This window comes from Bombina bombina, chromosome 4, assembly GCF_027579735.1.
Source record: "Bombina bombina isolate aBomBom1 chromosome 4, aBomBom1.pri, whole genome shotgun sequence".
NCBI lineage: Eukaryota > Metazoa > Chordata > Amphibia > Anura > Bombinatoridae > Bombina > Bombina bombina.
In genome coordinates this window covers 876655802-876672367 of record NC_069502.1, presented here as the reverse complement: position 1 = coordinate 876672367, position 16566 = coordinate 876655802, and the positions used below count along the sequence as shown (strand labels likewise).

At 41.6% G+C, this 16566-nt stretch overlaps 1 protein-coding gene across 1 annotated transcript in view; it reads right to left on the bottom strand.

Moving 5' to 3' along the window:
• The window catches only part of LOC128657398 (zinc finger protein OZF-like), a 225090-nt gene that overhangs the window by 98411 nt on the left and 110113 nt on the right, over positions 1 to 16566 (bottom strand). Inside the window, exons 5-7 of the mRNA XM_053711735.1 lie at positions 8249 to 8350; positions 7913 to 8008; positions 6527 to 6616 (exon numbers count right to left, since the gene is read on the bottom strand). Of these exons, the coding sequence (XP_053567710.1) occupies positions 6527 to 6616; positions 7913 to 8008; positions 8249 to 8350 (288 nt within the window). The remainder of the gene's footprint in view (positions 1 to 6526; positions 6617 to 7912; positions 8009 to 8248; positions 8351 to 16566) is intronic.

Here is a 16566-nt window from a genome sequence, read left to right as displayed (position 1 = left end):
TGCATGGAACACCAGATAAGGAGGAGAACACTGCAGAGCAGATAATTCTGAAACTCTTCTAGCAGAAGAAATTGCAACCAAAAACAAAACTTTCCAAGATAATAACTTAATATCAACGGAATGTAAGGGTTCAAACGGAACCCCCTGAAGAACTGAAAGAACTAAGTTGAGACTCCAAGGAGGAGTCAAAGGTTTGTAAACAGGCTTGATTCTAACCAGAGCCTGAACAAAGGCTTGAACATCTGGCACAGCTGCCAGCTTTTTGTGAAGTAACACAGACAAGGCAGAAATCTGTCCCTTCAGGGAACTTGCAGATAATCCTTTTTCCAATCCTTCTTGAAGGAAGGATAGAATCTTAGGAATCTTAACCTTGTCCCAAGGGAATCCTTTAGATTCACACCAACAGATATATTTTTTCAAAATTTTGTGGTAAATCTTTCTAGTTACAGGCTTTCTGGCCTGAACAAGAGTATCGATAACAGAATCTGAGAACCCTCGCTTCGATAAGATCAAGCGTTCAATCTCCAAGCAGTCAGCTGGAGTGAGACCAGATTCGGATGTTCGAACGGACCTTGAACAAGAAGGTCTCGTCTCAAAGGTAGCTTCCATGGTGGAGCCGATGACATATTCACCAGATCTGCATACCAAGTCCTGCGTGGCCACGCAGGAGCTATCAAGATCACCGACGCCCTTTCCTGATTGATCCTGGCTACCAGCCTGGGGATGAGAGGAAACGGCGGGAATACATAAGCTAGTTTGAAGGTCCAAGGTGCTACTAGTGCATCCACTAGAGCCGCCTTGGGATCCCTGGATCTGGACCCGTAGCAAGGAACTTTGAAGTTCTGACGAGAGGCCATCAGATCCATGTCTGGAATGCCCCACAGTTGAGTGACTTGGGCAAAGATTTCCGGATGGAGTTCCCACTCCCCCGGATGCAATGTCTGACGACTCAGAAAATCCGCTTCCCAATTTTCCACTCCTGGGATGTGGATAGCAGACAGGTGGCAGGAGTGAGACTCCGCCCATAGAATGATTTTGGTCACTTCTTCCATCGCCAGGGAACTCCTTGTTCCCCCCTGATGGTTGATGTACGCAACAGTTGTCATGTTGTCTGATTGAAACCGTATGAACTTGGCCCTCGCTAGCTGAGGCCAAGCCTTGAGAGCATTGAATATCGCTCTCAGTTCCAGAATATTTATCGGTAGAAGAGATTCTTCCCGAGACCAAAGACCCTGAGCTTTCAGGGATCCCCAGACCGCGCCCCAGCCCATCAGACTGGCGTCGGTCGTGACAATGACCCACTCTGGTCTGCGGAAGGTCATCCCTTGTGACAGGTTGTCCAGGGACAGCCACCAACGGAGTGAGTCTCTGGTCCTCTGATTTACTTGTATCCTCGGAGACAAGTTTGTATAGTCCCCATTCCACTGACTGAGCATGCACAGTTGTAATGGTCTTAGATGAATGCGCGCAAAAGGAACTATGTCCATTGCCGCTACCATCAAACCTATCACTTCCATGCACTGCGCTATGGAAGGAAGAGGAACGGAATGAAGTATCCGACAAGAGTCTAGAAGTTTTGTTTTTCTGGCCTCTGTCAGAAAAATCCTCATTTCTAAGGAGTCTATTATTGTTCCCAAGAAGGGAACCCTTGTTGACGGAGATAGAGAACTCTTTTCCACGTTCACTTTCCATCCATGAGATCTGAGAAAGGCCAGGACGATGTCCGTGTGAGCCTTTGCTTGAGGAAGGGACGACGCTTGAATCAGAATGTCGTCCAAGTAAGGTACTACAGCAATGCCCCTTGGTCTTAGCACAGCTAGAAGGGACCCTAGTACCTTTGTGAAAATCCTTGGAGCAGTGGCTAATCCGAAAGGAAGCGCCACGAACTGGTAATGCTTGTCCAGGAATGCGAACCTTAGGAACCGATGATGTTCCTTGTGGATAGGAATATGTAGATACGCATCCTTTAAATCCACCGTGGTCATGAATTGACCTTCCTGGATGGAAGGAAGAATTGTTCGAATGGTTTCCATTTTGAACGATGGAACCTTGAGAAACTTGTTTAAGATCTTGAGATCTAAGATTGGTCTGAACGTTCCCTCTTTTTTGGGAACTATGAACAGATTGGAGTAGAACCCCATCCCTTGTTCTCCTAATGGAACAGGATGAATCACTCCCATTTTTAACAGGTCTTCTACACAACGTAAGAATGCCTGTCTTTTTATGTGGTCTGAAGACAACTGAGACCTGTGGAACCTCCCCCTTGGGGGAAGCCCCTTGAATTCCAGAAGATAACCTTGGGAGACTATTTCTAGCGCCCAAGGATCCAGAACATCTCTTGCCCAAGCCTGAGCGAAGAGAGAGAGTCTGCCCCCCACCAGATCCGGTCCCGGATCGGGGGCCCACATTTCATGCTGTCTTGGTAGCAGTGGCAGGTTTCTTGGCCTGCTTTCCCTTGTTCCAGCCTTGCATTGGTCTCCAAGCTGGCTTGGCTTGAGAAGTATTACCCTCTTGCTTAGAGGACGTAGCACTTTGGGCTGGTCCGTTTCTACGAAAGGGACGAAAATTAGGTTTATTTTTGGCCTTGAAAGGCCGATCCTGAGGAAGGGCGTGGCCCTTACCCCCAGTGATATCAGAGATAATCTCTTTCAAGTCAGGGCCAAACAGCGTTTTCCCCTTGAAAGGAATGTTAAGTAGCTTGTTCTTGGAAGACGCATCAGCTGACCAAGATTTCAACCAAAGCGCTCTGCGCGCCACAATAGCAAACCCAGAATTCTTAGCCGCTAACCTAGCCAATTGCAAAGTGGCGTCTAGGGTGAAAGAATTAGCCAATTTGAGAGCATTGATTCTGTCCATAATCTCCTCATAAGGAGGAGAATCACTATCGACCGCCTTTACCAGCTCATCGAACCAGAAACACGCGGCTGTAGCGACAGGGACAAGGCATGAAATTGGTTGTAGAAGGTAACCCTGCTGAACAAACATCTTTTTAAGTAAACCTTCTAATTTTTTATCCATAGGATCTTTGAAAGCACAACTATCTTCTATGGGTATAGTGGTGCGTTTGTTTAAAGTGGAAACCGCTCCCTCGACCTTGGGGACTGTCTGCCATAAGTCCTTTCTGGGGTCGACCATAGGAAACAATTTTTTAAATATGGGGGGAGGGACGAAAGGAATACCGGGCCTTTCCCATTCTTTATTTACAATGTCCGCCACCCGCTTGGGTATAGGAAAAGCTTCTGGGAGCCCCGGGACCTCTAGGAACTTGTCCATTTTACATAGTTTCTCTGGGATGACCAACTTGTCACAATCATCCAGAGTGGATAATACCTCCTTAAGCAGAATGCGGAGATGTTCCAACTTAAATTTAAACGTAATCACATCAGGTTCAGCTTGTTGAGAAATGTTCCCTGAATCAGTAATTTCTCCCTCAGACAAAACCTCCCTGGCCCCATCAGACTGGTTTAGGGGCCCTTCAGAACCATTATTATCAGCGTCGTCATGCTCTTCAGTATCTAAAACAGAGCAGTCGCGCTTACGCTGATAAGTGTGCATTTTGGCTAAAATGTTTTTGACAGAATTATCCATTACAGCCGTTAATTGTTGCATAGTAAGGAGTATTGGCGCGCTAGATGTACTAGGGGCCTCCTGAGTGGGCAAGACTCGTGTAGACGAAGGAGGGAATGATGCAGTACCATGCTTACTCCCCTCACTTGAGGAATCATCTTGGGCATCATTGTCATTGTCACATAAATCACATTTATTTAAATGAGAAAGAACTCTGGCTTCCCCACATTCAGAACACAGTCTATCTGGTAGTTCAGACATGTTAAACAGGCATAAACTTGATAACAAAGTACAAAAAACGTTTTAAAATAAAACCGTTACTGTCACTTTAAATTTTAAACTGAACACACTTTATTACTGCAATTGCGAAAAAATATGAAGGAATTGTTCAAAATTCACCAAAATTTCACCACAGTGTCTTAAAGCCTTAAAAGTATTGCACACCAAATTTGGAAGCTTTAACCCTTAAAATAACGGAACCGGAGCCGTTTTTAACTTTAACCCCTTTACAGTCCCTGGTATCTGCTTTGCTGAGACCCAACCAAGCCCAAAGGGGAATACGATACCAAATGACGCCTTCAGAAAGTCTTTTCTATGTATCAGAGCTCCTCACACATGCGACTGCATGTCATGCCTCTCAAAAACAAGTGCGCAACACCGGCGCGAAAATGAGGCTCTGCCTATGATTTGGGAAAGCCCCCAAGAATAAGGTGTCTAAAACAGTGCCTGCCGATATATCTTATCAAAATACCCAGATTAAATGATTCCTCAAGGCTAAATATGTGTTAATAATGAATCGATTTAGCCCAGAAAAAGTCTACAGTCTTAATAAGCCCTTGTGAAGCCCTTATTTACTATCTTAATAAACATGGCTTACCGGATCCCATAGGGAAAATGACAGCTTCCAGCATTACATCGTCTTGTTAGAATGTGTCATACCTCAAGCAGCAAGAGACTGCTCACTGTTCCCCCAACTGAAGTTAATTCCTCTCAACAGTCCTGTGTGGAACAGCCATGGATTTTAGTAACGGTTGCTAAAATCATTTTCCTCATACAAACAGAAATCTTCATCTCTTTTCTGTTTCTGAGTAAATAGTACATACCAGCACTATTTTAAAATAACAAACTCTTGATTGAATAATAAAAACTACAGTTAAACACTAAAAAACTCTAAGCCATCTCCGTGGAGATGTTGCCTGTACAACGGCAAAGAGAATGACTGGGGTAGGCGGAGCCTAGGAGGGATCATGTGACCAGCTTTGCTGGGCTCTTTGCCATTTGCTGTTGGGGAAGAGAATATCCCACAAGTAAGGATGACGCCGTGGACCGGACACACCTATGTTGGAGAAATCTCATTTTCTTTCGTGCAGAATTACCTTCCTATTAAACTTTAACATAACAACTCTTCCAGGCAGATTGATTGTAAGCTCATTTGGTTAGTACAGTATTTTACTGGACATACACTGACTAAACTGGGTTTTGGGGGCTCAGATAAACAATTTGCTGAACTACAGTGACTCCACATCTATCAGGGGCTTTATTTCAGTGCATGATTTTTTATTTTAGCCATTTAATGACTAATGACAGAATTATTCCGTCATGGAACAATTGAGCAAATTGAAGCTCTGTCCTTAAGTGGTTAAATATTGTTGGGTGGAACATGCACTAGCATGAGGTAAACTACACTGAAGTCCATGGGTTTAAATAAGAACATTTCTATATAATTATGCTTATTAGTGTTAGATTTATCAATGGCATTGTCATGGCTGTGATAACAGATATAGATAGAAAGCAGATTATATATTTTAAGATCAGTAAACTCAGCTTTGTATATAGGTATTTTGCAGTGCAGTGACTGCACAGTGTATATGAGCGGGGGATGAAGATTACTGCAGCACAATACATAAATATACAACTGAATTATAAATATTACACAGATACAAGCTGAATGTTACTGCTGAACTTGTCTCTAAATAATCACTTTGATCTATCTGTGTTTTATCTATTTAAAAGGCAAAGTCACTTAAAGGGATAGTCTAGTCAAAATTAAACTTTAATGATTCAGATAGAGCATGCAATTTTAAGCAACTTTTTACGCCAATTATTTTTTCTTCGTTCTCTTTATCTATATTTGAAAAAGCAAGAATGTAAACTTAGAAGCCTGCCCATTTTAGGTTTAGCACGTGGGTAGCGGTTGCTGATTGGTGGCTACATTTAGACACTAATCAGCAAGCGCAACCCAGGTGCTGAACCAAAAATGGGCTGGCTCCTATGCTGACATTCTTTCTTTTTCACATAAAGAGAGCAAGAGAACGAAGACAATTTGATAATAGGAATAAATTAGAACATTACTTAAATTTGCATACTCTATCTGAATCATTAAAGTTTAATTTTGACTAGACTCCCTTTAACCCTGAGCTACACACTAACATGTGCCTGCTGTGTAACCATTTGATAAATATTTATTTACATGGCACAAAATGTCACCATCACAGAATGTTCCCTTTACTTAAAGGGCCATTATACACTCATTTTTTCTTTGTATAAAATGTTTTGTAGATGATCTATTTATAAAGCCCATAAAGTTTTTTTTTTTTTTAAATGTATAATTTTGCTTATTTTTAAATAACATTTCTCTGATTTTCAGACTCCTAACCAAGCCCCAAAGTTTTATTTGAATACCGTCAGCTGCCTTCTCCAGCTTGCTTCTGTTTGTGTAAAGGGTCTTTTCATATGCAAAAGAAGGGGGAGGGGGGGAGTGTCTTATTTCCCACTTGCAGTGGGGTTTCCAACTGCCTTTTCAACAGAGATAAACTGAAAGCTTCTAAGTATGTTTTTAAACCATTTTATACTGGATTTTTATATCAGTCTCTGTGCATCTTATTCTTTATAGTAGTGTCTATTACATGCAATTATATGAAAATGAGTGTATACTGTCCCTTTAATATGCGCTAATCACCTGTAGCCGTATTTATTAGAACTTCATCCTCCTCAGTCTTCACCTGATCTTCTGTTATCTCAACCTTCACTACATCAGCGTAATCTGCGCCTGTACAAATAAAAGCAGAGTCAGTTTTTATATCACATGATCTTGTTTTTATAACTTTACCATAAAACAGTTTGAGCTAGATTACAAGTGGCGTGATAAATATATTTTTTTTGTGTTAGCGTTAAGCATTTTGCGCTTGTCGGGTTCCGCTGGTATTACAAGTTGCAAAAAAAACATAATTTTGCGCTAGCATTAACCCAAAAAGCACAAAAATCCTAAACAAAGAGTTTTTGCGTGCATGTATTCCCCCGTAGAAATCAACAGAGACAAAAAAAGTGCGGGGGGGGGGGGGGGACTAACACCCTACTAGTGCAAACGACCTCGCATTTTCGAATTCCCAATAGAAGTCAATGGAGAAAAAAAAAACAACAACAAAAACACCATGCCATAAGCCCATAGCCTATTAACCCCTAAACAGCCACCCCCCACATGGCAAACATGAATAAAAGCTATTAACCCCTAAACCTCCATCCCCCCAATCGCAAACAGTAATTAAAACTATTAATCCCTAAATCGCCACCCCCCCCCCATGATTTTGCTGCACTTGCAATATCAGCGGAATGAAAATGGCTTGCAAAAACGCGATTGCTCTAGCCAAAACCATTTGCGCCTCACTAGTAATCAAGCCCTCTGTGTATTTCCCAGACAGACAATAGCACCAGATACACACATTTTGGTACTTTCCCTCTATTCTCTTTAAGTGAATGTAAATTCAGTTGAATCGGTGCCCGGTTTTTAATAATCCTATTAAAAACAAGGACACTTTAATTCATCAAAATTGACGTTTCACTCGTTTTCTTCAAACACTTACCTTGTAATCTTCACAGCCGCTCCAGCGATTCCCACGGCAGTCGGAAGCCTCTTCATACGTCAGAAATGACGAATTAGGCTTCCTTCAATCACGGCTCTCCCCCCTGGGGGAATCATGGCCTGAGGCAACGTGATTGGAGGAAGCCGGATTCGTCATTTTGGACCCGCGAAGAGGGTTTACGACAGGCGGAGGAAGCACTACAGTGGCTGTCAGGATTAAAAAGGTAAGTATTTGAAGAAAACAAGTGAAATGTAAATTTTGATGAATTAAAGTTCTCTTGTTTTTAATAGGATTATTAAAAACCGGGCACCGATTCATCTGAATATACATTCACTTTAAATAGCTAACATGTTTTTAGCTAAAAGAGAAGTTTACACACGACACACGTGCACACTCGCCTGTATCTTGTGAGCCTCAGACACAACACACGTGCACACTGATCTATAAACCAGGTCCCTTAGAAACAACAACACGTGCACACTTACCTTGTTTGATGATGTCTCTGGTCTCATCTGTTGCTCCCAGCTGTTGCCTCACACACAGATCTTCTGTTATCTCAGCTTTCACTATATCAGCTTTATCTTCATATGTACAAATAAAGCAGATTCAGTTTTTATATCACATGATCTAGTTTTTATAACTTTACCATAAAACAGTTTGTGTATTTCCCAGACAGACAAAAGCAACAGATACTCACACTGTGGTAATTTCACCTCTATTCTCTTACACCTTTTTAGCTAAAATAGAAGTTTAGACACAGCACTCGTGCACACTGATCTATAAACCAGATACCTTAGACACAACAACATGTGCACATTTACCTTGTCTGATGTCATCTTTGGTCTCATCTGTTGCTCCCAGCTGTTGCCTCACACATAGATCTTCTGTTATGACAAATGTCACTATATCAGTGTTACCTTCATCTGTACAAATAAAGCAGATTTTTTTTATATCACATGATCTAGTTTTCATAACTTTATCATAAAACCTTTTTTTTATTTTCATATTTCCTAGAGACAGACAATAGCACCAGATAGACACACTGGTATCTTTTCTTCTCATTCTTGAATTGTTTTACATCTTTTAAAGCTAAAAGGTAGGTTTGGACACAACACTCACCTGAAACCTGCCTCAAATAAAACATACGTGTGCACTTACCTATAACCTGTGTGCCTCACACACATCATAGATGCATTGTAATCTGTAGCTCACACCCCTAACAAACATCATACGTGCACACTTACCTGTAACTCACAAATTCATACATCCAAACTGACTTGTAACTCACACCCCTCACACACACATCATACATGCACACTCACCTGTAACTCACATCCCTCACACAAATCATACGTGTACACTTACCTTTAACTCACACCCATTATACACATTGTATGTGCACACTCACCTGTAACTCACACCCCTCATACGTGCACACTTGCCTGTAACTCACACCCCTCACAAACATTATACGTGCACACTTACCTGTAACTCACACCCATCACACATATTGTACGTGCACACTCACCTGAAACTCACACACATCATACATGCAAACTTACCTGTAACTTGCACCCCTCACACACATCATACGTGCACACTCACATGTAACTCACACAAATCATGCGTGCACATTCACCTGTAATTCACATCCCTCACACACATCATACGTGCACACCTACCTGTAACTCACTACCCTCATACAAGAACACTTACCTGTAGCACACCCCTCACATTCCTTATACGTCTACACTTACCTGTAACTTACAACCTCATACATGCAAACTTACCTGTAACTAGCACCCCTCACACACATTATATGTGCACACTTATCTGTAACTCACACACACATCATATATGCACACTTACCTGTATATTACACTCCTTACAAACATCATACGTGCACACTCACCTGTAACACACCCATCATACATGCACACTTACCTGTAAACTACACTCCATACACACACATACGTGCACACTTACCTGTAACTCACACCCATCACACCATACGTGCACACTCGCCTGTAACTCACATCCCTCACAAATATACGTGCACTCACCTGTAACTCACACTGCTCGCAAACATCAAACGAGCACACACCTGTAACTCACATCCGTCACACACATCATACGTTCAAACTCACCTGTATCTCACACCCTCACACACATATCATACGTTCACACTCACCTGTAACTCACACCCCTCACACACATATCATACATACACACTTTAAAAACATAATTTATGCTTACCTGATAAATTTATTTCTCTTGTAGTGTATCCAGTCCACGGATCATCCATTACTTGTGGGATATTCTCCTCCCCAACAGGACGTTGCAAGAGGATCACCCACAGCAGAGCTGCTATATAGCTCCTCCCCTCACTGTCATATCCAGTCATTCGACCGAAACAAATCGAGAAAGTAGAAACTATAGGGTGCAGTGGTGACTGAAGTTTAATTAAAATTTAGACCTGCCTTAAAAGGACAGGGCGGGCCGTGGACTGGATACACTACAAGAGAAATAAATTTATCTAGTAAGCATAAATTATGTTTTCTCTTGTTAAGTGTATCCAGTCCACGGATCATCCATTACTTGTGGGATACCAATACCAAAGCTAAAGTACACGGATGATGGGAGGGACAAGGCAGGAACTTAAACGGAAGGAACCACTGCCTGTAGAACCTTTCTCCCCAAAACAGCCTCCGAAGAAGCAAAAGTATCAAATTTGTAAAATTTTGAAAAAGTATGAAGCGAAGACCAAGTCGCAGCCTTGCAAATCTGTTCAACAGAGGCCTCATTTTTAAAGGCCCAGGTGGAAGCCACAGCTCTAGTAGAATGAGCTGTAATTATTTCAGGGGGCTGCTGTCCAGCAGTCTCATACGCTAAACGGATTATACTCCGAAGCCAAAAGGAAAGAGAGGTTGCCAAGGCCTTTTGACCTCTCCTCTGTCCAGAGTAAACAACAAACAGGTTAGATGTTTGGCGAAAAACATAATTTATGCTTACCTGATAAATTTATTTCTCTTGTAGTGTGTTCAGTCCACGGGTCATCCATTACTTATGGGATATATTCTCCTTCCCAACAGGAAGTTGCAAGAGGATCACCCAAGCAGAGCTGCTATATAGCTCCTCCCCTCACATGTCATATCCAGTCATTCGACCGAAACAAGACAAGAAAGGAGAAACTATAGGGTGCAGTGGTGACTGGAGTTTTAATTAAAATTTAGAACTGCCTCAAAAAAAGACAGGGCGGGCCGTGGACTGAACACACTACAAGAGAAATAAATTTATCAGGTAAGCATAAATTATGTTTTCTCTTGTTAAGTGTGTTCAGTCCACGGGTCATCCATTACTTATGAGATACAATACCAAAGCTAAAGTACACGGATGATGGGAGGGACAAGGCAGGAACATTTAAACAGAAGGAACCACTGCCTGTAGAACCTTTCTCCCAAAAACAGCCTCCGAAGAAGCAAAAGTGTCAAATTTGTAAAATTTTGAAAAGGTATGAAGTGAAGACCAAGTTGCAGCCTTGCAAATCTGTTCAACAGAGGCCTCATTCTTAAAGGCCCAGGTGGAAGCCACAGCTCTAGTGGAATGAGCTGTAATTCTTTCAGGGGGCTGCTGTCCAGCAGTCTCATAGGCTAAACGTATTATGCTACGAAGCCAAAAAGAGAGAGAGGTGGCCGAAGCCTTTTGACCTCTCCTCTGTCCAGAATAAACGACAAACAGAGAAGAAGTTTGCCGAAAATCTTTAGTTGCCTGTAAGTAGAACTTCAGGGCACGGACTACGTCCAGATTATGCAAAAGACGTTCCTTCTTTGAAGAAGGATTAGGACATAATGATGGAACAACAATCTCTTGATTGATATTCCTGTTAGAAACTACCTTAGGTAAAAACCCAGGTTTAGTACGCAGAACTACCTTGTCTGAATGAAAAATCAGATAAGGAGAATCACAATGTAAGGCAGATAACTCAGAGACTCTTCGAGCCGAGGAAATAGCCATCAAAAACAGAACTTTCCAAGATAACAGCTTAATATCAATGGAATGAAGGGGTTCAAACGGAACACCTTGAAGAACTTTAAGAACTAAGTTTAAGCTCCACGGCGGAGCAACAGTCTTAAACACAGGCTTAATCCTAGCTAAAGCCTGACAAAAAGCCTGAACATCTGGAACTTCTGCCAGACGTTTGTGTAAAAGAATAGACAGAGCAGAAATCTGTCCCTTTAACAAACTAGCAGATAAACCCTTTTCTAAACCCTCTTGTAGAAAAGACAATATCCTAGGAATCCTAACCTTACTCCATGAGTAACTCTTGGATTCACACCAATATAAATATTTACGCCATATTTTATGGTAAATTTTTCTGGTAACAGGTTTCCGAGCCTGTATTAATGTATCAATAACCGACTCCGAGAAACCACGCTTTGATAGAATCAAGCGTTCAATCTCCATGCAGTCAGCCTCAGAGAAATTAGGCTTGGATGGTTGAAAGGACCCTGAATTAGAAGGTCCTGCCTCAGAGGCAGAGACCATGGTGGACAGGACGACATGTCCACTAGGTCTGCATACCAGGTCCTGCGTGGCCACGCAGGCGCTATCAGAATCACCAATGCTCTCTCCTGTTTGATCTTGGCAATCAGTCGAGGCAGCAACGGAAACGGTGTTAACACATAAGCCATGTTGAAAACCCAAGGGGCTGCTAGTGCATCTATCAGCACCGCTCCCGGGTCCCTGGACCTAGATCCGTAACAAGGAAGCTTGGCGTTCTGGCAAGATGCCATGAGATCCAGTTCCGGTTCGCCCCAACGAAGAATCAGTTGGGCAAAGACCTCCGGGTGAAGTTCCCACTCCCCCGGATGAAAGGTCTGGCGACTTAGAAAGTCCGCCTCCCAGTTCTCCACGCCTGGGATGTAGATTGCTGACAGGTGGCAAGAGTGAGACTCTGCCCAGCGAATTATCTTCGAGACTTCTAACATCGCTAGGGAACTCCTGGTTCCCCCTTGATGGTTGATGTAAGCCACAGTCGTGATGTTGTCCGACTGAAATCTGATGAACCTCAGAGTTGCTAACTGAGGCCAAGCTAGGACAGCATTGAATATTGCTCTTAATTCCAGAATCTTTATTGGGAGGAGTTTCTCCTCCTGAGTGCACGATCCCTGAGCCTTCAGGGAGTTCCAGACTGCGCCCCAGCCTAGTAGACTGGCATCTGTTGTTACAATCGTCCAATCTGGCCTGCGAAAGGTCATTCCTTTGGACAGATGGACCCGAGACAACCACCAGAGAAGAGAATCTCTGGCCTCCTGGTCCAGATTCAGTAGAGGGGACAGATCTGAGTAATCCCCATTCCACTGACTTAGCATGCATAGTTGCAGCGGTCTGAGATGCAGGCGCGCAAATGGCACTATGTCCATTGCCGGGACCATTAAGCCGATTACTTCCATGCACTGAGCTACTGATGGGCTTGGAATGGAATGAAGGACACGGCAAGCATTTAGAATTTTTGATAACCTGGACTCCGTCAGGTAAATCTTCATCTCTACAGAATCTATAAGAGTCCCTAGAAAGGGAACCCTTGTGAGTGGTAATAGAGAACTCTTTTCCATGTTCACTTTCCACCCATGCGACCTCAGAAAAGCTAGAACTATCTCTGTATGAGACTTTGCATTTTGAAAACTTGACGCCTGTATCAGAATCTCGTCTAGGTACGGAGCCACCGCTATGCCTCGCGGTCTTAGTACCGCCAGAAGTGAGCCCAGAACCTTTGTAAAAATTCTCGGGGCCGTAGCTAACCCGAAGGGAAGAGCTACAAACTGGTAATGCCTGTCTAGAAAGGCAAATCTTAGGTACCGATAATGATCTTTGTGAATCGGTATGTGAAGGTAGGCATCCTTTAAGTCCACTGTGGTCATATACTGACCCTCTTGGATCATGGGTAGGATGGTTCGAATAGTTTCCATTTTGAACGATGGAACCCTTAGGAATTTGTTTAAGATCTTTAGGTCTAAGATTGGTCTGAAGGTTCCCTCTTTTTTGGGAACCACAAACAGATTGGAGTAAAAACCTTGCCCTTGTTCCGTCCGCGGAACTGGGTGGATCACTCCCATTACTAAGAGGTCTTGTACACATTGTAGAAATGCCTCTTTCTTTATTAGGTTTGTTGATAACCTTGACAGGTGAAATCTCCCTTGTGGAGGAGAAGCTTTGAAGTCCAGAAGGTATCCCTGAGATATGATCTCCAGCGTCCAGGGATCCTGGACATCTCTTGCCCAAGCCTGGGCGAAGAGAGAAAGTCTGCCCCCCACTAGATCCGTTTCCGGATAGGGGGCCATTTCTTCATGCTGTCTTAGGGGCAGAAGTAGGTTTTCTGGCCTGCTTTCCCTTGTTCCAGAACTGGTTGCCTTTCCAACCCTGTCTGTAACGAGCAGCAGTTCCTTCCTGTTTTGGAGCGGAGGAAGTTGATGCTGCTCCTGCCTTGAAATTACGAAAGGCACGAAAATTAGACTGTTTGGCCTTTGATTTGGCCCTGTCCTGAGGAAGGGTGTGACCCTTACCACCAGTAATGTCAGCAATAATTTCTTTCAAGCCGGGCCCGAATAAGGTTTGCCCTTTGAAAGGAATATTAAGCAATTTAGATTTAGAAGTCACGTCTGCTGACCAGGATTTAAGCCATAGCGCTCTGCGCGCCTGGATGGCGAATCCGGAGTTCTTAGCCGTTAGTTTGGTTAAATGCACAACGGCATCTGAAACAAACGCATTAGCTAGCTTAAGTGCTTTAAGCTTGTTCATAATCTCATCCAATGGTGCTGTGCGAATAGCCTCTTCCAGAGACTCAAACCAGAATGCCGCCGCAGCAGTGACGGGTGCAATGCATGCAAGGGGCTGTAATATAAAACCTTGTTGAACAAACATTTTCTTAAGGTAACCTTCTAATTTTTTATCCATTGGATCTGAGAAAGCACAACTATCCTCCACCGGGATAGTGGTACGCTTAGCTAAAGTAGAAACTGCTCCCTCCACCTTAGGGACCGTCTGCCATAAGTCTCGTGTGGTAGCGTCTATTGGGAACATTTTCCTAAATATCGGAGGAGGGGAAAAAGGCACACCGGGTCTATACCACTCCTTGTTAATAATCTCTGTAAGCCTTTTAGGTATAGGAAAAACGTCAGTACACACCGGTACCGCAAAGTATTTGTCCAGCCTACATAATTTCTCTGGGATTGCAACCGTGTCACAATCATTCAGAGCCGCTAACACCTCCTCTAGCAATACACGGAGGTTAAGAATAAATATAGCTAGTCCTAAACAAGGTACATCGTCTTCTTTTTTAGGAGAGGATTGGAAACAGAGAGATTAAAAATGAAAAAAAGAGAAAGAGAGGAACCAGAGGTAGAGGAGGAGAGAGAGAACCAAAAAAGGAAGAGATAGATAAACAGGGTATTTTTAATTTAAGTACTGTTGATTTAAGTGAACACCAATATAGAGTATTGCAGAAGGGCCTAACATTTGCCCCGACAAATAAATTAGATAAATTTAATACCCTTATTAATGTGAACAGATTTATTCGTAACATAACCCTAAAAAGGTTCTTTATAAAAAATCCGATCGAACGAGAATTAATTAATGATAAGAAAGGTTTTCACCATACCAACCTGAAAGCAAAATCAAATTTTTTCCCAACTACTGAAAAAGGAAGGAACATTGAAATGTTCGAAAAGGCAATTAAAAAAGATATTGAAGAAATGAATATTGGAAAAAATAAATATAATCTGACTAAAAAGGAAAATGATACCCTAAAAGAATTACAAAATAACACAAATATTATGATTAAACAGGCAGATAAGGGGGGAGGGATTGTTATATTAAACACTGAAGACTATATCAAAGAGGCCAATAGATTACTAAATGATAACACAACTTATAAGAAAATTCCGACTAATCCTATTAAAAAATTGTCTAAAGAATTATTGAAAATATTGGATAAAGCCCACAATATAGGAGTCATTAATGGCAAAGAATATGGTTTCCTTAAAGTAGATTTCCCAAAGACCCCCATTTTTTATTACCTGCCAAAAATCCACAAATCCCTAATAAATCCCCCAGGTAGACCAATTATCTCTGGCATCCAATCCATTACCTCAAATGTATCTGAATTTGTGGATAATTACTTACAACATTATGTGGTTAAATTACCCTCTCACTTAAAAGATTCCACTGAATTATTACAACTATTAAAAAATATAAAATGGAAAAATGACTTAATATTTGCCACCTGTGATGTGTGCTCTTTGTACACCAATATACAGCACAAATTAGGAATTCAGGCAGTTGAACATTCCCTATACAAATATGGAGAAATACAAATTGAACAAATTGAGTTTTTAATTGAAAGTATAACTTTTATATTAAACAATAATTATTTTAATTTTAATAACCAATATTATCTACAAACTAAAGGAAAGGCGATGGGCACCAAGTTCGCTCCCAGCTATGCTAATTTATTCATGGGTTTCATTGAAGAGGAAATGATCCATGGATCTAGCTGGGAGGCGAACTTGGTGCTCTATCGTCGTTTCATAGATGATATTATAATCATTTGGAAAGGGGATGAAGAACTTTTAGATATATTTATAGAAGATTTTAAAAATAACAGATTTGGTATAGATTTAACTTATGAAAAAAGTAAAACTAAGATAAATTTTCTGGATGTGGACATTATAATCACCAATGATAAGATCACTACCAAAACACATTTTAAAGAGGTTGATTCTAATAATTTTATTCATAATAATAGCTGCCACTATAAAAAGTGGCTTGAAAATATCCCTAAAAATCAATTTTTAAGAATTAGAAAAAATTGTAGTGAACAAGATGATTTTACTCAACAATCTACAATTTTAGAAGAAAAATTTAAAAAGAGAGGTTATAATTCGAATCTAATAAAAACAGCTAAACAAAAAGCCCAAGAAAGAACACAGGATGAGCTTTTAATAGGAAAACAACCCAAAGAACGCATAGAAGGTATATTAGATATACCATTTATAACTGATTTTAATATTGAGCACAATAAATTAAGAGGGGTCCTTAATAAACATTGGCATTTGTTGCAAAGAGACCCATTTTTAGGAGA